At 40.2% G+C, this 20,675-nt stretch overlaps 1 protein-coding gene across 1 annotated transcript in view; it reads left to right on the top strand.

Annotated features, from left to right (window-relative positions):
* TMEM161B (transmembrane protein 161B) overlaps window positions 1-20,675 on the top strand; it is a 61,908-nt gene that overhangs the window by 20,580 nt on the left and 20,653 nt on the right. The window contains exons 2-5 of the mRNA XM_038765505.1: window positions 1,475-1,578; window positions 11,290-11,373; window positions 12,555-12,652; window positions 15,301-15,457. Of these exons, the coding sequence (XP_038621433.1) occupies window positions 1,475-1,578; window positions 11,290-11,373; window positions 12,555-12,652; window positions 15,301-15,457 (443 nt within the window). The remainder of the gene's footprint in view (window positions 1-1,474; window positions 1,579-11,289; window positions 11,374-12,554; window positions 12,653-15,300; window positions 15,458-20,675) is intronic.

Below are 20,675 nucleotides of genomic sequence, written 5' to 3'. Positions count from 1 at the left end.
CCTGCATTTGTGGACTTAATACTCCACCGTTGTTCAAGTGTTTTAGCCCCCTCCCATCCTTACCACTGCCGTGTAACAGAATCCTGTAAAAGGTTCTCAGATTTCAGGTGGAATCTGGTGACACTGAAACGAGGGGTCTTAGAACCCAGGAAAACTAACCGGTAGGGTAGAATTGAGTTTTGTGGTTCGATAGTATTGTAAAGATTTAAATAGCTGCCTAGAAAGATGACTGATAATCAAATGGTGAACTGGAAATTTACAAATAATAATACCGTTGGTATTAAGTACAGTGCGTCAAGCACTGAGATAGATACAAGGTAATCAAAGTTTTTGTCCCAAATGGGAGTCACCCTCTAATGGGGAAGGAGAACAGATAGTTATTTTAACCCCCTTTTTTTTTTCAGATGAGGAAACTCTCAGAGAAGTTAAGTGACTTACCTAAGGTCACAAGCCAAATGGCAAAGCCGGCACTAGAACCAAAGTCTTTTGACTCCCAGTCCTATGCTATTTCCACTAGACCATCCTGGCTTCTACAAATGGAGAAGTCTGCATGTATATGCGTATATGTGTTTGTACGTATGCATATGCTGAATTGTACTTTCCAAGTGCTTAGTCTGCTGTGTGACCTTGGGCAAGTCACTTAACTTCTCTGAGCCTCAGTTACCTCATCTGTAAAATAGGGATTAAGACTGTGAGCCCCACGTGGGACAACTGGATCACCTTGTATATCCCCAGCGCTTAGAACAGTGCTCTGCACGTGGTAAGCGCTTAATAAATGCCATCATTATTATTAGTAGTAGTAGTAGTACAGTTCTCTGCACACAGTAAATGCTTAATAAATATGATTGAATTTTTAAAAGAAGAACCACCCCCCTCCCATCCCCATCACCCCCACTCCCTCCCTCTGCCCTACCCCCTTCCCCTCCCCAGAGCACTTGCGGATATTTGTACGTATTTATTACTCTATTTTATCAATGATGTGTATATTGCTGTAATTCTACTTATTCTGATAGTATTGACACCTGTCTGCTTGTTTTGTTTTGTTGTCTGTCTCCCCCTTCTAGACTGTAAGCCTGTTGTTGGGTAGGGGCCGTCTCTATATTTTGCCGATTTGTACTTCCCAGGCGTTTAGTACAGTGCTCTGCACACAGTAAGCGCTCAATAAATTCGATTGAATGAATGAATGAATATGTACACACATACACACCCACACGTGATTATCCATTCAGAAAGCCTTTTTGATGTTGATTTATGTACTTGGATAGAGCCTTTGGGAAAAAAAAATCTATGAAAAGAAGAGGTCATAATTTCATTCAGCATTTTGAAACATAAAACACCTGAATGCTAACAGTGTATTGGTTAATTTTTCTTGCAGTAGGCATGTTCTTGTAAAATGTTACTTTTGGAATATCTGCAGAACATCCCAGGTGTCTTTTTCAGTTACTGACTTATTGCCAAACTTATTCTTCCACAGGGTGTGATAGGTGTACAACTGGTTGTTACCATGGTGATGGCTAGTGTCATGCAGAAGATAATACCTCACTATTCTCTTGCTCGTTGGCTTCTTTGTAATGGCAGGTAAGTTAAGAATAAAGGGTTGTTATCAATTGGTGGTTTGTCTTTGAAAAATCCATGATCAAGGGCAATTAATCCCCAAATTAACCTCAAGGTATTCTTCATGATCAAGAAAGTTGGCAAAGAAACATTTTCATAAAATTGTCATTACTGCCTATGAAAATTTCCTTGGGTCAGGCAACCAAATAAGGTCATTTGTACATTTCTCAAGCCCCAGTGACAGTTATCTCTCAGGAATCCCCAAACAGTTTTGGCTGTGTAATAAGTCCGCTGACAGAATATCCCTAAGAAAGCGAGACCGTACCTTAGTATCTACCAGCTTTGCTTGCTCAGTTACCGAATCCAGCATATACTGGGGTCTTTTTCCCTGTGCTGCCTCTTGATGTAATCTTTATCCTTTTCCCTTTCATGCCAGCCCTCATCTCAGCCATAGGCTACGAATGGAAGCCTGAGATCAATCTATGAAAGGAAGAGAAAGTTAATATATTTAAATGTTCTTCTTTTAGATATGGTGCCGTTTCTTCTAGGTTCCTTAGAACTTTAGGCTGCATAGTATCGATAGATTAAGGGAAAGAGTATGAGTTGGGGTTGGGGGAAAAATTTGGGGGATTTAAATAGACTTCAGGGGTTACAATTCCCAATAATAAAACAGTACACTAGTGTTTCTTTGCTGAAATAAATCAGTAGTCTCCTTAAATATCCAAGAGACAATTTTTTACTAAGCAATTTATAATTAACCTTTTTAACTACTCAAGCAGCTTCTTTTTACAACTTAATTTGGGGGACTTTCATTAACGTACCTAAAGTGCATTCATTAATTTGACTAGATATAGGTGGAAACTCTAATAGGGTGTAGGACAAATGTATTCTGGCCCTTTTTAAGACAGGAGTGGTTTTTCGAACACATATCTCCCCTCCCTCATATCAGTGAACAGCAACAGGGGAAGGTGAAGAGGACTTGTAGTTCCTAGGCTAAAGCATGCCCACTTAGAGATGAAGTAATACCCTCTGAGACTAAATCCAGAAGCCAAGGCACACTCAGATGAACTGGACAGATTCTTTCTCGAAGAGGGGCATTGGGGTATGGAGTGAGGGTGAGGGGGAAATGAGAGAAGGGAGGGCAGGGGAAGCACTGACCCCCAGAACAGTGAATGGATCCCCCATTATTGAGAATGAGATTCTTCACGGCTTGGACACCCCCTGGGTTCCTGTTCCCATTAATCAAGATTAATCAATTTCCTTTGGAGTCCATGAGCAATTCATCTGGCAGAGCTGCTCAGATAAAAAACTCTTTAATTGTACCGAGAGTCCTCAAGTTTTTATTTAGCCCAGTACATGATGCTTTGGGTAACTCTTAAAGAATAGACATGGTCTCTGCCCTCAAGGAACTTACAATCTAAAAGTTGATGTAAAATAGCCAAATTACAAGTCACACAAATCCAGCAAGTGTGCGGTTTGGTTCAAGTACCCCAGAAGAATCGGTTGAAAAGGCATGGGCAAATTTATGCAAATCGGAATGAAATGCCTAATACAACTGAAAATGAAAGTTTATACTGAATTTGAGATGTAGGAAATAAGTTACTTGAAACATCTTGAGAAATGTTTTGTTGGTGGTGCTTTCAGTGCTTAGTTCCCTAAGCGAAAGTCTGAAAGTACAAATGGCTTTTAAAAATTTTACATTAGGAGGAATTCTCCAGGTATGAACAGCTTCTGTCACCAGTTCTAATGCTTTATGTCTTCTTAGGTACAGTATAATTTTGTTAGAGCATCGTCACTTATGGTGTCACCCTAGATACAGTGGAGCACACAGTTTGGTCCCAGTTAATTTCCCATTAAAGTGTATGCTTTCTTACCTTGATTACTAGAGTGTCTAGTAGAGTGTCAACTTCCCATAATACGATATAACATTGTGACTACTTCAGGAGAGAGAGCGCAAGCAGAGCTAATGTCGTTAGACTTTCTAGACTGTGAGCCCACTGTTGGGTAGGGACCGTCTCTATATGTTGCCCACTTGTACTTCCCAAGTGCTTAGTACAGTGCTCTACACACAGTAAGCGCTCAATAAGTACGATTGAATGAATGAATGAATGTCCCTGGCAACAGGAGCGAGAAAAGATCATGGCCTAGGTGGCTCAGTGGAAAGAGCATAGGCTTTGGAGTCAGAAGTCATGGGTTCAAATCCCAACTCCACCAACTGTCAGCTGTGTGACTTTGGGCAAGTCACTTAACTTCTCTGTGCCTGTTACCTCATCTGTAAAATGGGGATTAAAACTGCGAGGCCCCCCGTGGGACAACCTGGTCACCTTGTAACCTCCCCAGCGCTTAGAACAGTGCTTTAAACACAGTAAGCACTTAAGAAATACCATCATTATTATTATTGTGTACCTTGCATATCTCCAGGAGCTCTGAGGGTTTCCTAAGTTTCATTTCCTTATTGAACCAAGGAAAATGTGATTTAATCTCCTTTCTTGTGTGTCCCCAGGCCCTATCCACATAGTCCCTCCGGTTCATGTTGGCATATTCCACTTTAGTCCCTTGGTTGCCAGGATTAGCCATCTTGGGAGAAGGAAACATTTGCCTTCCCCTCCCATTCTGAAGATGACATTGTTTGTAGAGATCAGGCATGCAGCAGATTCTAGTGAGGTCATGTGGGAGTCTGACCCACGCCCCAAATTTAGAGCGTTTCTCAGGGCGGGGACCCCGTATCTCAGCCTTTACACAAGAGCCATTGCATTCCTCTACCCCTACTGAAGGTGCAGGGAGTACTGACTGGTTGACTTGGTAATCGACTGTGGTTCCCTAGGCTTCCCAAGTATGTTGCCCCAAGGAAGTGGGAAGGAGAAGGGAAATATATTCAGCTGTAAATCTCAAAGTAATATGCATGCCTATGGTTGATAGTCTCTTTAGGGGATATTGTAGCTGCTGGAGTTGGCCGTTTTGTTTCCAGTTCAATCAGACAATAGTATTTATTTAGCACTTGGGCAGGGAATGTGTCTTTCAATTCTTTAATATTGTACTCTCCCAAGTACTTTGTACAATGCTCAATAAATATATAGTAAGTGCTCAAAAATATGATATTGGTTGAGTTATGCTATGCAGGGTACCGTACTCTGTACTTGGGTGACTTCAATATGGTTAAATAGACACAGTCCCTGCTCTGAAGAAGCTGTGGCAGGGGAGACTGACACTAAAATACATTACAGGGAGGGGGAAGCAACAGAGATTAAAGATGTCAAAAGTGCTGTCGAGCACCTACCTGATGTGGAAGTGCTGAAGTGGCCGTGAAGGGAGAAATGGGGTGGGCAGATGAGATTTTAATCCCAGAAGGCCTCCTGGAAGGAGATGGGATTTCAGAAGGGTTTTGAAGATGGAGAGAGCAGCGGCCTGCCAGACCTAACTGGAGGTAGTTCCATTGAGTAGGAAGGGTGTGAGCAAGGAGTCTGGTGAGTGAGATAGGAACAAAGCATAGCGAGTAGTTTGGCATGAGCATCTCTGAGACTGAGTTTGGAGTGGATCATTAGTGTATTGTGTACCTCATGTTCTGTTCGGTGGTATGCTCAAAAAGCCGGAGGAGGAGATCAACTCCTCTTCCCTTCCAAGTATGGTGCAGGTGGAGGCAGCTAGAGTCAGAACCATGAACTCTGTGTGTCTTCAGCTCCACAAGCTCTGCTTATGTACCACACAATTAGGATTTGGAAATGGAAGTCGTTGAGGACCCGTTACCATTTCATCTCCCTGACCACCTCCATTTCTTCATAGTCCTTGACATATGCCACTTGGAATCCATAGCATCACTGCCATTACTCATTTGTCCTCTTCCCTGGGAACACTCTCAGTTGCTAGCTACTGGTCTCATGAGAAAGGATTTTGTACTCAAAGGGGTTGATGAGTGGTAGTAGAGCAGAGACTCTGCTACTTGTCTTCTTGGGCAAGTCACTTAACTTCTCTGTGCCTCAGTTACCTCATCTGGAAAATGGGGGTGAGGACTGTGAGCCCCACGTGGGACAACCTGATTACCGTATATCTACTCCAGTGCTTAGAACAGTGCTTGGCACATAGTGCTTAACCAATACCATAATTATTATTATATTCACCAACTTGTTCTTCATTTTAAATTCATTAGCCTTTAGTTGCATTTTTGTTGAGAAAAATGCAGAATCTGATTTCTGAAAAGCAGCTCCTGTTTTCAGAAATTGGACATCACCTTCCAACTGGGAAAGCTGACTACACTCAAATGATCCCTGGCTCTACTGTACTGGCAGCATGGCCTAGTTGGAAGAGCACTGCCCTGGAAGACAGGACCTGGATTCTAATCCAGGCTCTCACTTGACTGCTGTGGGATTTTGGGCAAGCCATTGATGTTCTCCGTTCTTCGGTGTCCTCATGTCAAGTGGAGATTCGACACCTGTCCTCCCTCCTCCTCTGACTGTGAGTCCTATGTGGGACGGGGACTGTGTCTGACATGATTATCTTGGATCTACCCCACGTTTCCTGTGAGATCGCTGTGGCAGGGAACATGTCTACCAGTTCCACTGTATTGTACTCTCCCAAGTACTTAGTACAGTGTTGTGCACACAGTAAGCACTCAATACCATTGATTGCTTAGTACAGTGCTTGGCACATAGCGTTTAGCAAGTACTGGCATTATGTATTGTTACTGTTTGGTGGTATGCTCAGAAAGCCGTAGGAGATGATCACAGGACACCATCAACTTCTCTTCCCTTCCAAGTATGGTGCAGGTGGAACCAGCTGGAGTCAGACCGTGAACTGAGGCTTCAGCTCCACAAGCAGAGCTTATGTACTGCACAATGTTAGGGTGACCAGTAGTGGCCCCTAAAAAAAAAAATAAAAAAAGAACACCCCAGAGTTCTGATTTGCAACATAATGGGATACCATCATATGGATACCATTTTTGTGGAGGCTTGCCTAATTTACCCAAAGCGAAAGCATTTGTCCGGAGTCCCCTGGGCCCTCTGCTTGTGCCAGATCATGATGTTTTCCTCCTGGAATTTTGTGACCTCCACCGCCACATCCAAAACACAGGGGAAGGAGGCTCAGCAATGAAGGTTAAATTACAGAACTCAAAGACATCCAGTTCAGTATCCATCAATCAGTGGTATTGAGCACCTACTGTATGCCAAGCAATGTATTAACCTTTGGGAGAGTATAATCTAAACACATTCCTTGTCCACAACAAGCTTACAGTCTAGGGTTTAGATAGCTACACTGTCTTTCCACAGCAGACAGGAGACGGACCAGCTGAAAACCAGACTGTTCTTGTAAAATCAGACAACCGGTCACCATAGACAGGATTCAGGGATCCAGTAGGGAACAGTGCTCTCTCTAGACTGCAGTACGGTCTGGGACATTCCTGGTGTCTTAGCATGATGCATCCTGGCATCAGGTCGTTAGCCGTGTTGTTGCACCTGGGCGTGCAGAACAGATTGGCTCAAACTGTTGGACCCGCAGCTTAAGTCAGAAACTCCGTTTCCCCTTGCGAGCACACTGAAGAGTGCCTAAACCATTCTGAAGAGGTCTCAGGCACTGAGAAGTGAGGTGGTTTCATTAATTTGAATTCTGTTTGTTCATTTCCTGAATTAAAAATGGACTTTCACCTGTTGTTTCTACTCAGGTGGTGGGAAATTGGAAGCATCAGTGCTTTTGGAGTGTGGGTCCTTTGAGAGAAGTGTCTCACTGTGGGGATCCAGGAATGTGGACAGGCAAAGACCCTTGTGTGGCCGGGCTCATTTAATGAAGTTAATTATTTTAACATGCATTTAATCACCACATGCATTCCTTTGTGGGGGACAGGGGGAGAAGAAATAAAGCTGAGTCGTGAAATGATGGTGCACCATTTGGTTCAGTGGCACTTCATGTAATTCTACAGGAAGGACAAGAATTCATTGAATGGACTGTACTAGTCTTAGTGAAATATACTAGCCCACCATTGTCATCTGCCTTAAATTTAGTTTGTTGGCTCAGGTAAAGACTGTAAATTTGCATCTACATTTATCATGGTGGTACATCTTAAGCGTGTACTACATTCTAATTGGTGGGGTAGACACTGCGTATTCACAGTCTAAGAAGCAGGAGAGAAGTTGAGGAAATGGAGGCCCAAAGAAGTAACACAGCGGGCCAGCTGGAAGAGCTGGGTCTGGAATTTGGGTTTACCAATTTCCAAGCCCCTGGTCTCTTGCTACTAAGCCTCTCTGTCTGTCTCTAATACCACATAGTTCATTGACCATCTTTATGGAAAACCACAAAAATTATCACCTCTTTGATTTTATATAAAATGCCACCACCGATGCTTTGGGAGAATGCTGTTTGTTTTACACTCAGTGGCTTTGATTACGTCAATTGATTCAGCTATGGCTTTAAAGCAGATACACCCTGTCACATTACACAGTGGTAGTGACAATCAGCCAGTGGTATTTGAGTACTTACTGTGTGCACAGCACTCTACTAAGCACTTGGGAGTGTAAAATATAACAGAGTTGGTAGTCAACCAGCTCAAAACGATGGCTAGGAAGTGGAGGCAGTCCAGAAGCAAGTTCCAGGGAGAAATCTGGGAGGAGGAAGAAAAGAAGGAGGATAGGAAGGGGAAGACACTTGCCTTTCAGAAGTATTTGTAGGTGAAGACGCCTAAAGAAATTTGAATACAGCAGTCTTAGATTCCGCAGAAGAGGGTTAGCCTCGCAGGAAGCTTAAGAAATGTGGTATCTATTTTTTGAAGACTACCCATCCTATTTCCACTATCTGTGGGTGCAGGGTACTAATGGTATAGTAGAAAAAATGTTAGATTTTCTTTCCTCTTCTTTCCAGATGGTCTTCTGGAAAGGTTTTCCACATTCTTCTTTCTGTAGTTTCCCATCACAGATATAATCGAACATTTTATTTTGAAAATGTTAGGGCAGCCAAAGAGCCTTATTTGCACTTCTCCCAAGCAGGAGAGTGCAGCCGATTGAAGCCAGGAAGAAAGGTTGTCTCCCCCAGTTTCCAAGAGGACTTGTGGGGAGCCCTGCTTCTACTCATCCTTCCCTCACCTGATTGCAAGCTGGAGGGGTTTTGGGTGAGGGTGGGTAATTTGTCATTTACTTGTTTCTTTAGCAGAAAGGAATTCCTGGTCCTTATACAAAATCACTGTGGTTTTTCACCACTCCTGCCCACTTTTTTTTTTAAAGCCTTCGATTTAGAATTGTGCGTTTTTTGTTATAATTAAACATTCCTGTTTGTTTTGAGGCTTCTTATGATTGGCTCCTCTTTTCCCGGAGAGGTAAGTGATAGGTTGCACTTCGTACATTGGAATAGTGGATTTTGTATGGGGGAAGAGGAAGGAACTGCCTGTTCTCCACGTTAGTGCCCTTACTATATTTGCTAAAGGGTCCCAGTTTCCAGCTAAATCTCCTGCATTGCTCATTTTTCCCAACGTCTCCATCTGCTTCAAGTTCCTCACCTGACCCCCACGCAAAAATCTATTCAGATGCATAGTAGACTTATCACCTTTGCTGTGTGACCTTGGGCAAGTCACTTAACTTCTCTGAGCCTCAGTTACCTCATCTGTAAAAATGGGGATTAAGACTGTGAGCCCCACCTGGGACAACTTGATCACATTGTATCCCCCTCAGCGCTTAGAACAGTGCTTTGCACATAGTAAGCGCTTAACAAATGCTGTCATATATATATATATATACATAAAGAAGGATGTGAACACCCAACCTCTGGAACTCCTTTGCCTCTCTCCCTGCATGTTGCCTGGTCCCAAGAGTGTTTCCTGCAGGTGAAACCTACTATTCAAATGCACAGTACGTGAGGCCTATGAGCAGATTCTTACCTCTTGAAATGCCCAGCTACGTTTTCTTTACCTCCCCAGGAAATGTCCAAAGTAGAGAAGATTCGTTGAGTGATCGTTACTCATCACGTGTCCGGAGTTGATCATTTGGTCCCTTAAACCTTAGTGATAATTATTTGAATTCCCTCAGCTTCTAGTTCTTCCTCCTGCTTTTGCTATAAGTAATTTTGGTCTGGCTTCCTCATTAATTTGTAAGCCCCTTGAGGAGAGGAAGCAATGCCTTGTCATTCTTCTCTCAAATGGTTAGTACAGGTGTCTTAGCAGTCGATCAATCAGTCGTATTCATTGAGTGCTTACTGTGTGAAGAACACTGTACTAAGTGCTCAGGAAAGTAAACTCTTTTCCCTAGACTGTAAGCTCACTGTGGGCAGGGAATGTGCCTGTTATGTTGTGTACTCTCCCAAGCTCTCCGTACAGTGCTCTGCGCCCAGGAAGTACGCAATAAATACAACTGATTTGAGAGTACAGTGTAATAGAATCGGTAGACCCTCTCCCTGCCTACAGTCTAGAGGGGGAGACAGACGTTAATATAAATTCAAAAAAATACGCATATATACATAAGTGTTTGTGGGGCTGAGGGAGGCGTGACAAAAGGGATCAAATCCAAGTGCAAGGGCACTCCGTAATGTATCATGGACTTAGTGTATGTATAATGGACAGAAGCATAGTGATTGCATTTAAATATAAATTTCAGCAGTTGTATTTTGCCTGTTGAAAAATTTTTTTTTAATTCTCTAAAATTGGTTATAAGGTTGGACCCCATTCATATTCTCCTATAACCCTCCTGGGTTGCTTTTTGGGTTGTTTTTTTTTAAACAGGTTTCTGACAGGGCCTTTCATACAGGTTCTTTCTGAGTTTGTTGACAGAAATAAAGCCATTACTGTCCTTCCCTCAGTTTAGTTGGTCTTGTTAGAATCCTTCTAAGAACTATTTTATTATTTTTATTAAAAAGAGTTAAACTGATTACACTGTTTGTAAACCATTTTGTGTATTTTAGTTCCAAATATGTCGTCGTGCTTTTTTGTAACGTCAGTATGGTCATGCTTGTGATGGCAACCTTAATGTACTACATGTTCGAAAGGTGATAGCAGTCCAAAGTATGAATCTTGTGCAGGACCATTGTAGCCAGAACTACATTCTTAGGGAAGATTAATCAATATTTTGATAGGTTTGGCAAGGGTAGACAACCTTACATTGATCAACTCATTTTAAGGCTAGGTCTGTGACACTTCTCTCAAATGCTAATGAGCAATTCATTTTGGCATTATAGACAAACTCTTATGGGAATTTTGACACTTTCTAATGAATAGCTCCTTTAATTCTATGGAGAGCTGATCCAGACCAGTGTCTTTAGGATTCCAGCAGGGAGTTATTAGTTTCAGGACTCTGAAGGAAGGACAGTGTAAGTCAAATACAGGGAAACTGAATTATTCCTCAACTTAACTAGTCATGAGGTTCTCTAGGTCTTTTGGTTCTGTAGGTCTTTCATCTACCCTGTCTTTCAGATCTTTTTATCCCCATTAAGTACTTCTCAGGACAGTGAAACTTCTTCCAGTTTTCCCACTTGTGAATAACTCTGGTCCAAGATCTGTTGGAAGGCAGGAGGTTGAAAATAATGTGCAAAATAAGGTGTTAAAATTATTTGTAGATTTCACTTTTCAATGTGATACTCACCCATATTATCTTAATCTACTTAAGGCAGGGCTTTGTTCTTACTCTTCTCTTGATGCAGAAAATTTGCTTTAGGTAGCTACAATTTAAATGGGGAAAATAACAAGAGTAAATGGTCCATTATGGTATTTACTGTAAATATGCTTGGGTGTTTTTCTTGGCTAATTAATTTTAAATGGACTTCTCTTCACAGTTTAAGATGGTATCAGCATCCTACAGAAGACGAATTAAGAATTCTTGCAGGAAAGCAGCAAAAAGGAAAAAGCAAAAAAGATAGGTAAATGCCGTATCTGTGTTTGACATCATTTGCTGCAGTTGATAAAAATTTTCTCTGAGGGGTAGAATTGATTGTAAAGGTAGAAATTGTGATACATACTAAATGGCATAGTAAAAGAGCTTAGCTGAAAAATATTACATAAACTCTGTATTTTCAAGCTGTTTCATCTGTATATTCATAGTTTCTGGCCAACTTTTACAATTTCTGACTTTTTAGCTCTTTTGATTTCAGACTAATTCATTTCTTACTTTTCATATGGTGGGGATAAAGCAGTGTATACAATAATTTATCTCCAGTATGTACGGTATGTACGGTAATTTTATTTGTAACACACTGAAATGCTTACATTATTTTAATATATTTTTGTGCTGCAGTAATCACATTTGTTGAAATGTAACCTTTTTCAAAAAAGTAAACATTTAATAAGCTTGGGCTTTGCTTCCTCAATTTTATTTTTATTAAGAATAAGTGAAACATTTTCAGGTATTTTAAATATTGTCACCTTAGCCTTTATGTATGATAGGATATACCTGCTACATGTTTTTACATATCCGGAGACCACACAATGAAAGTGTCCTTGGAGAAACACCTCCTTCCCCTTTCTCACCCTAAAGATGCTGTAATGTTGACCAGTTTTGAAGTTTCTTTACTTTTTCTTGCAGTTTTTCCTTGTTAAATTCTTGATGCACGTAGAAACCTAGTTTTTATTGGAGAGCCCCTATTTTAAATCTCAAACACAACTTTCTCTTCATTCATTCCTTTTTCATTTCCGGACTGAATAAAGTTTCCACGTCAACAGTTTCATTTGAAGGCCTCCTTGGATTGTCTTTGAATCCTATTCCAAGCAGTAGAGGGTTTATTTTTTAAGCTATTCACATACTAATCAATGCTAGGAGCCAAATATTTGCTCCTTTTAGGAACGTCTCTTTTCTGTACTACTGGTTTATTTTCCCAGGTAATTGATATCCTCTAATAATAATAAAACTCGGTAGATAATTTTGCTTAATCTTTGTAACTGCTTCCTAGGATTGATAATTGATATGAACGCAACTTCACACCTCTCCAAAATCCTGAACTTTTTTTATTTCAAGAAAAAAAGAAACCCACCTTTTAGATTAGTTTGATAGCTAAATTTGAGTGTTACCCCCTTTTATATAAATCATATATCTTACTTTCTATAGGAAATATAATGGCCACATTGAAAATAAACCTCTTACCGTTCCAAAGGACATTGATCTTCACCTGGAAACAAAGTCAGTTACTGAAATGGACACTTTGGGTAAGGCAGATTTCTGTGAATGGATAAGCTTAGTTGCAAATGAATAAAATATAGTTAAAATAATGTGTTTTGAAGTAATACTAGGAATTGATACCAAGACATGTAGGTAGTCCATGTAAATTCATTGAAAAATTCCAGTTGTTTCGTGTAATTGTCTCTAGTTATAATAATAATTGTGGTATTTGTTAAGCACTTAATATGTGCCAAGCACTATAATCAACACTTGGGTGGATTTAAGATGATCAAGTCAGACACAGTCCCTGTCCGACAAGGGACACTCAGTCGAAGTAAGAGGGAAAACAGGAATTGAACCCTCGTTTTACAGAAGAGGAAACTGAGGCCCAGAGAAGTTAGGTGATTGCCTAAGCATACCTAGTAGGCAAGTAGCAGGTCCTGGGTTAAAACTCAGACTCTGAGGGCTGTGCTTCTCCCACTAGGCCAAGGTGCTTCTCTGTTCTCTTTCAGTGCTTAGAACAGTGCTTGGCACATAGTAAGCACTTAACAAATACCATTATTACTATACCACTTAGGGCCATAAGCATAGAGTCCAAAAACATGCCAAAGCCATATAAATAATTGTGTTTGTCATTTGAGGCAGCAGTAAGAACCCCCACCCCTTTTGTCTCTGAGGATCGTCCTCTTTTCACAAACCCAAACCCATGTACGTTCATTTATTTCAGTCACTGAACTTTTATTTGTGTCTAATTATCCGTACTCTGTCTCACATATTTTTGTGGTGGTCATTTCCTAAAGAGAGCAAAATGATTTAATGACATGGCCCCTCAGAAAGCACAGGTTTCTGATCCCAGGTTCACTCTCACAGACTTGTGACTCTGAGCAAGATATTGATCCTTTTCAAGCTTCATTTTCTCCACCTGAAACTGAAGCACCTCCCGTCCCTCTCGCCTCACCCTTATCTCACAGAGATGTTGGGAGTTTAAGTTCAGGAACTTATGTCTGTGAAAACATTCGTAGCTCTTAGAGAAAAGGTGCAATATAAACCCAAGGGAATAGTTGTATCATTAAGTAACAAGTTGAAAATTTGCAATATAAGAAGATTCAAGACATGTAGTATTTCTGGTGGTAGTAATAATAGATATGCCTGTTTCAAATTATTATTTTGACAGTGTTTGAAAGTTGATTTTTGCATACACACAAAGAAGGATAAAAGGAAAATTTGGTGAGGTGAAACCTGAAGGGGTTGACAGAAGATAACGCATTCTTTCAACAATATTAATTGAACACCTACTACATGTTGAGGGGAATGTCAAAGGACACCAAGAGTTTGTCTCAAAAAGTGATTGATCCTTAGAACTTGTAGAAGTCAGTTTGGCTTTATCCCCCTCTTTCCCCCTCACCCTCCAGCAAAAAAAACCCAGTTTGCATAAAAATGTAGTTAATTTTCCATTTGAATAGTTTTTTTGTGTGTGTGTTTCAGCAACATCTATCTGTTCAGTTCAAAAGTGATAGCACTTTTCGTTGAAAAAAAAATCTTAATTGCCATTATAACTCACCCTTTTCAGCCCTATTCAATCTCAGGACTGGTATTTTTCCCTAAACATTGAAGTTTAAGATACGGCATTATAATTGCCCTAGGGGTTAGAATGTAGTTGTTGATCATATTTAGCCTGTTACACTATTCTGTTAGTGATGTTGTTCTGTAGAAGTAATTATTGTGATCTTGTGGGAAGCTTCCGAATGTGTGTAGGGCAAAAGACCCAACAAGGGCACCGCACCCCTTCCGCCCCCCCGCAAACGCACACACAAAAAGAAAAAAGAAAGCCACACACACACCTGCCTGCTGATGAATTTCCTCCTCCTTCCTCTGACTGCTCTACTAGTTTGGGGCCTCAATTTCCCACCAGAATTTGAACCTCTGACTTCAGTTTGGGGTCGAGTAAGTGTGACTAACCACTTTGCCCATTTTTAAAAAGTCACGTGAATGGACATGGAAATATCAAGTGAATTGGTGAAAGAAGTCTTGTTCACATTTAAGTGATGTTGACGGTGATGAAGGGACTTGAGGAGGGGTGGGTTTCAGGAAAAGGACTCGGCTGAAAGCAAAATACAAAAGGACTTCTCAGTTTGAAGAGGAGTCTACTACTGCCAAAAAAATAATCTTACATTCCTTTTAAATTGTAGCCTGCAGAAATACATGGTGCAGCTATTTTTCTATTAACCAGGTTAATGATTTGATGTAAAGCGGACTAAGCCCCTTTTCTCTTTCTCTGAAGTAAGCGGTTAGATCAAACCTATTGTGCATCCGGCACTGGTTTTAGTTGCCAAAAAGATACCGAAAAGATGAGTTGTTTTGAATAGCAAAATTAGAATTTTTTTAAAAGCAACTGATCACTTAGAAAACATCAGCTTATTTAAATCTTATACCTTTTAACATCAATTTTATTGCAGGTAATAAGTTCAAATTTCTTTGGATCGTTTAATTCAGGAAGTTTTAACATTAGCGCACATTTAATTTTTGAGGGTCAAGATTCCTTAAACAACAGAATTTTTGGAGTATCATATTCGTAAACATATTGCAAGTCAGCAAACAGTTCTGAGTCTGACTCGTTCCGAGTTAATTTTGGGTTACTTCTCATTGGCTATTCATGAAAGCTTAAACATTTTTCCCTGAAATCTTTATTTTTCAGCATTGCATTATTTCCCTGAATATCAGTGGCTGGTGGATTTCACAGTGGCAGCTACAATGGTGTATTTAGTAACTGAAGTCTACTACAGTTTCATGAAACCCTCCCAAGAAATGAATATCAGCATAGTCTGGTGCCTGCTTGTTTTGGCTTTTGCAGTGTATCCTTCACTAAACATTTTCATTTCACATAATGCTTTATTAACTTATATTTTCATTTTACTGTCATAAATTCTCAATTATAAAGGGACAATTTGGAAATAACAACTTTGTTAGTAGGCTTGTTTGAGACACATGATAATATTTTCTGAGTTAGAATTATTGGCTTTTTTGGTTTAAAATTATGCTGAATTAAACTGTTATGGGATTGTGCAGTAGGATGAGTACTCATGAGTTATAATCAAGAAAAAAAATAACAAAAAATTTTAGTAATGTTCTTTCTGATAAAATTCAGAATGTCTTGGATTAAACCAAATCATATCAGACAGGATCTTGAAAAAACAAGGAGCCCAAGTCATGAAAAATACATGGAGTAAGTTGATAGACTATTGTCCTTTTTTGTTTATAGCAGTGATAACAGATTGAATTAAAACACTGAAATTTGGGGGTTTGAAAGGGCTGCTTTAATAGTAAGATAGATCATGTAACGCTAAATTACTATTAAAATCAGTTGTCAAAAGAATAGGGTAACTGACATAAAGGCAAGCAGACATTTGGCTTGATAGTGAACACTGCCCTGTCTAGATCAAGAGTGTTGCTTTTCAGCAATTTTGAGTTTTAGTTTTTAACTATTTTAGACTGGTGTAAATTACAATGAAGCGTTTTCAAGTTGTTTTCCATTTTGCTCACAGGGTATTTTGCCGGGAAAACAATATTCATAACATTTGTGCATAAAAGTATAACCTTTCACTTTGTGCAGCTTCATTTTAGATCGGGATATTGTCCTTGATACCTGTTGGGAAAGACTGAGAAAATTCCTTTGCGAACGGCAAGTCAAATTATTGATCATATGAGTGCATTTCCCCTCTCACCCCACTGTCAGCACCGCCTAATAATATGAGAGCAAAGGTTCCACGCAGTCTTCAGCATTGAATTGGTTTAGCTTAGTCTTTGGCAGAGGTTTCGGGAAAGTCTCCTAACACTGCTATCCCTGCAGGGTTCCAGTAGCTTGCTGTCTCTCCATCACAGGAGGTAGAATTTGCTGATGGGCTTAGAATACAGCCTATTCTCCCCACCATCACCACCACCACTCCCTCCCCCCGTGATCCCCGTCTGACCCTTTGCAGAATGTGGGGGTGCTGAGGAAATGCAGTAATGTGTGCATACCAGAGTGCGTAATTTTTCGGATAATTCCTGGATTGGGGAAAATATCTCTTCCCTCTTGTTGTAGCTGTGTCGAGTTGTTCAGAAGACTGGGATCACTGAACGTGCCAGATGATCAAACTAATATGGGCGAATACCACCCTTCAGTCCCATTGATGGCCCATCTTTCAATCTCAGATACTAAGTCTGGGGCGCCTTTCGTTCCCTGAGTCGTTCGTTCAGAGAGTCTAGTTGGGGTGACCTCTGCCTGGCTTCTGTTCCTGTTCTTGTTGTCTGTGACTGCTTATTAGTCAAACACATGTTTCCATTGATTATATGGGACAAGAAGCCCTACTTAATTCCAAAAAAGGCACGTAAGTCAGCTGAAGCAGAATACCTCTGCAGGCTTTACTAGTGGAATTGTCCCACTTGGAGAAACCTCAACTGATGATATGTAATTTAAATATTTCAGTTCATTTAGAGGTGAGTAAAGCATCATCGATTTTCTACCAATTTTTACATAAAATGTTGAAAGATCAAATGCAGAACTGGTGAATATAATGGAAATAGTAAAGGGAAAAAGGACTTTGTCCCCTCCTTTGGTCGAGCATTAATGGGTATTTTCTGTTAGGATTTAGGTAAGTTTAATTACTCACCTGCTGTGATTACTTCCTTCGTTCTAAATTCCCTGCCTTCTGTCTCTTCCAACTCTAGTCCATACTTCACTCTGCTACCTTGATCGTTTTACTACAAAAATGTTCATTTTGTGTCTTCCTCTTTCTCAAGAAGAAGCTCCATTGGTTGCCCATCCACTTGTGCATCAACCAGGAACTCGTTTACCATTGGTTTTAAGGCACTCAATCACCGTATCCCACCTACCTTTCCTCCCTGATTTCCACCCTACAACCCAGCCCGCACACCCTACCCCTCTAATGCCAGCCTACTCACTGTAACTATCTCATCTTCCTCGCCGCCAGCCTGCCTCTGGTCCAGAATGCCCTCCCTCTGTACATCCAGCAGACAATCACACTCCCCACCTTTAAAGCCTTATTAAAAGCACATCTCCAAGAGGCCTTCTCTGACTAAGCCCTTCTTTCTTCTTCTGCTGTTTCCTACGTCATCCTTGCACTTGGATTTGCACCAATAATATTCTATTATTTTATTCCTCCCTCAGTGCCACAGCACTTAAGCATATTGCCATAATTTATTTATATTATTGTCTGTCTCCCCCTCCGGGCAATCAGCTCATTGTGGGCAGATAACAGGATAACCAACTGGGTTATCTTATACTCTTCCAAGTGCTTACAGTGAACTACACACAGTAAGCACTGAATAAATACTATTGATTTAATATTTTGAGATCAAATGAGCATTCCTAGAATGATGAGAAGGCAATTCGATGGAATATGTCATAAATACAGAGAAATAATCTCTTCTTTAGCCCTAGAACTCTTTCCACCTATCTTAAACATTTCCCTTGGTTCTTAGTATCAGTCTCATCCATGTTTGCCAACCTTCCAGTCCTCAGCATGGTCTCTCTTTCAACCCTAGCTCCTGTTCTCCAACCACACTCAGTCGATCGTATTTATTGAGCGCTTACTGTGTACAGAGCACTGTACTAAGTGCTTGAGCTTGGCAAGAAGATCATTTGTGACCTCTGAGAGGACTTTCTCTAGAGTGAAGGGGACGGAAGCTGGATTGAGGGGAGGTCAAGGAGAGAACTGGAGGAGAGGAACGTCAGGCAGTGAGTGTAGATAACTCACTGAAGGAGTTTGGAGAGGAATGGGTGGAGAGAGCTGGGGCAATAACTGGAGGGAGCTAGGCTATCAAGGGAGGATTTTTTTAGGATAGGGGAGACATGGGCGTGTTTGAAAGCAGTGGGGAAGAAGCCATTGGAGAGTGAACAATTGAAGATGGTGATTAGGGAGGGGGCAAGGGTTCTGATACAGTGCGAAGGGATGATCTCTTTCCTAATCTTATCCATCTTCAGTACTCAAGCATGCTTTTAATTCACATAATTTTGAATTCTGGTCATTTCCTCTTTTAAGACATTGAACAACATGAGATGACCGTTGCGTAAAGGGAACATATTTACCAAATCCATTATACTCTCCCTTAGTTGAGTGCTCTGCACACAATAAGTGCTCAGTAAATAGGATTGATTGATCAATTGATGAGATGGAGGAGGAGCACGTGGTGGGGGCGGTAAGAAAGAGATAGGGGTGGCAGGAAATAAAGTCCTACCACCCCCAACGCTTCCCCAGTCACCCCCTGTGCAGCCATCTGCCCCTCAAAGGTCCAGCCACTTCCATGAAGTTGTTCGGGTTTCTTTACAGTCTGTATGCTTTGTGCAGATACAAGCAGGTGGAAAAGAGCAGAAGTCATTTTCTGTATATATTTTGCCATCAAAAAATGTGTTGTGTGTCACCATCATGATCCACAGCAGCCACTGTGCAGAGAGCACTGTATTAAGTGCTTTAGGAGCATGCAGTAAAGTGTCATGGTTTGACCTTCAAAGAATTTGCAATCTATTGGTTGAGAACGAGACTTTAAGAATAATGTCTGATGGCTCTGCAAGTGTTTACCTGCAAATATTTTAAAGATAACTTTATTTCAAACTATAGCCCAGGTATAAACCTTGGACCAGTTCAGGAATTGTAGTGAGAAGAAAAGTGTTGTACTGAAAGCTTCTTCATAGTCCTATTGTATTTGTTAAAAGAATTGGCTCAATAGTCACGTCGCTACAGTGCTAGTATAACTCAAAACCAGCGATTTGAGGGGCAAAGTGCTATAATTTAATTTTTGTTGGCTTCTTTGAAAAACATCATTTGGGAAAAGTTTGTAAACTCATATTTATCTGACCTAAGAATCTTTCAAAGAGTAGACAGTTTAGATTAAATAAATACCAGGGTTCTAAACACTTTGTATGTTTATAGTGCAGCCCTATTAGCTTGAGGATCAGTGAAGGCAGTTTTTAACTATAAAAAGTTTTTAAGTACAATGAACAAATGTAATGAATTACAGTCTTTGAATTCTGTAGATGTTAGTGAAATTATGCTTCCACTTTGTGAAAATGTTCTAGTCATTTTTAAGTGAAAATATATACGAAACCCTCAAACAGACAAGTCTATCATATCAAACCTCCCAGTGAATCAAAGCTAAAGAATCAAAGCTGTTGAGTCTGAGGTATTTGGAAACCAGTAGACAACATAAATTGCTTCAAAGCTTGCTTCTTTTTCAAGCCTTTGTAGCATATGTATCATGAATGCTCCCAAATTACTCAGCTTTCAGGGCAGAGACCTATATTAGCTTGTGGCTAGAATAGTTGTGACTGAGCGTAGGAACCAAATCAGACCCAAGTTCCCTGTCTATCAGTTATTGACTTAATTTTTTTTTACAGTGAAATTATTTTCCCAAATTTTTATTTTGTGTTTCTGAAGTCATTGTCCAGGAAAAAGTATCTAAAGTATTTATTTTTACCCTTTCAAATGTAATTGATTTTAACGATTACAAAAGTCTACCCTACTTAGGTTCTGGTTAAATAGAAGTTATTTTGAAGGAGCTTCCAAAATATGTTCAGGTTTTAGAAATGTGAGCAGTGGTAGTATCTCCATTTGAGATATGGGAAAAATAATATTTTAAACTAGGGATCTCAGTAATGCCAAGGTATTTAAGGAGTATTTAAAAATTTTAGTTGGCACAGTTGAACGTTTGATAGCTTATAGTAAGGATTTTGAGATACAGAATTGATTTTTAGAACATTAATGCATGGTTTAGTTGTGCACTGTTGCCTTTTCTGTAGGAAACTGATTCAGAAAGTTGAGATGTTTTGAGAATGAAAAACAACTACCACTTGAATTACAGCTTTGGGTAGCTTATTGTCATGCATAGTAATAGTATATGCAAAATTGTTTTGGCAGTCATCACAAAATGAGATGTTTCATTGCTTTCTCCTAGAAAAAACTTTGCTTGCCTGAAAATCTATTAAAGGAAAAGGTGATCAGCTTGCAGAGAAGATATAGAATTTTATGTCAACTTCTTTAGTCACTGTAACGTTAAGATCCATCAAGTCTGTAC

This window comes from Tachyglossus aculeatus, chromosome 23, assembly GCF_015852505.1.
Source record: "Tachyglossus aculeatus isolate mTacAcu1 chromosome 23, mTacAcu1.pri, whole genome shotgun sequence".
Lineage (NCBI taxonomy): Eukaryota > Metazoa > Chordata > Mammalia > Monotremata > Tachyglossidae > Tachyglossus > Tachyglossus aculeatus.
This window is presented reverse-complemented; position numbering and strand designations above follow the sequence as displayed.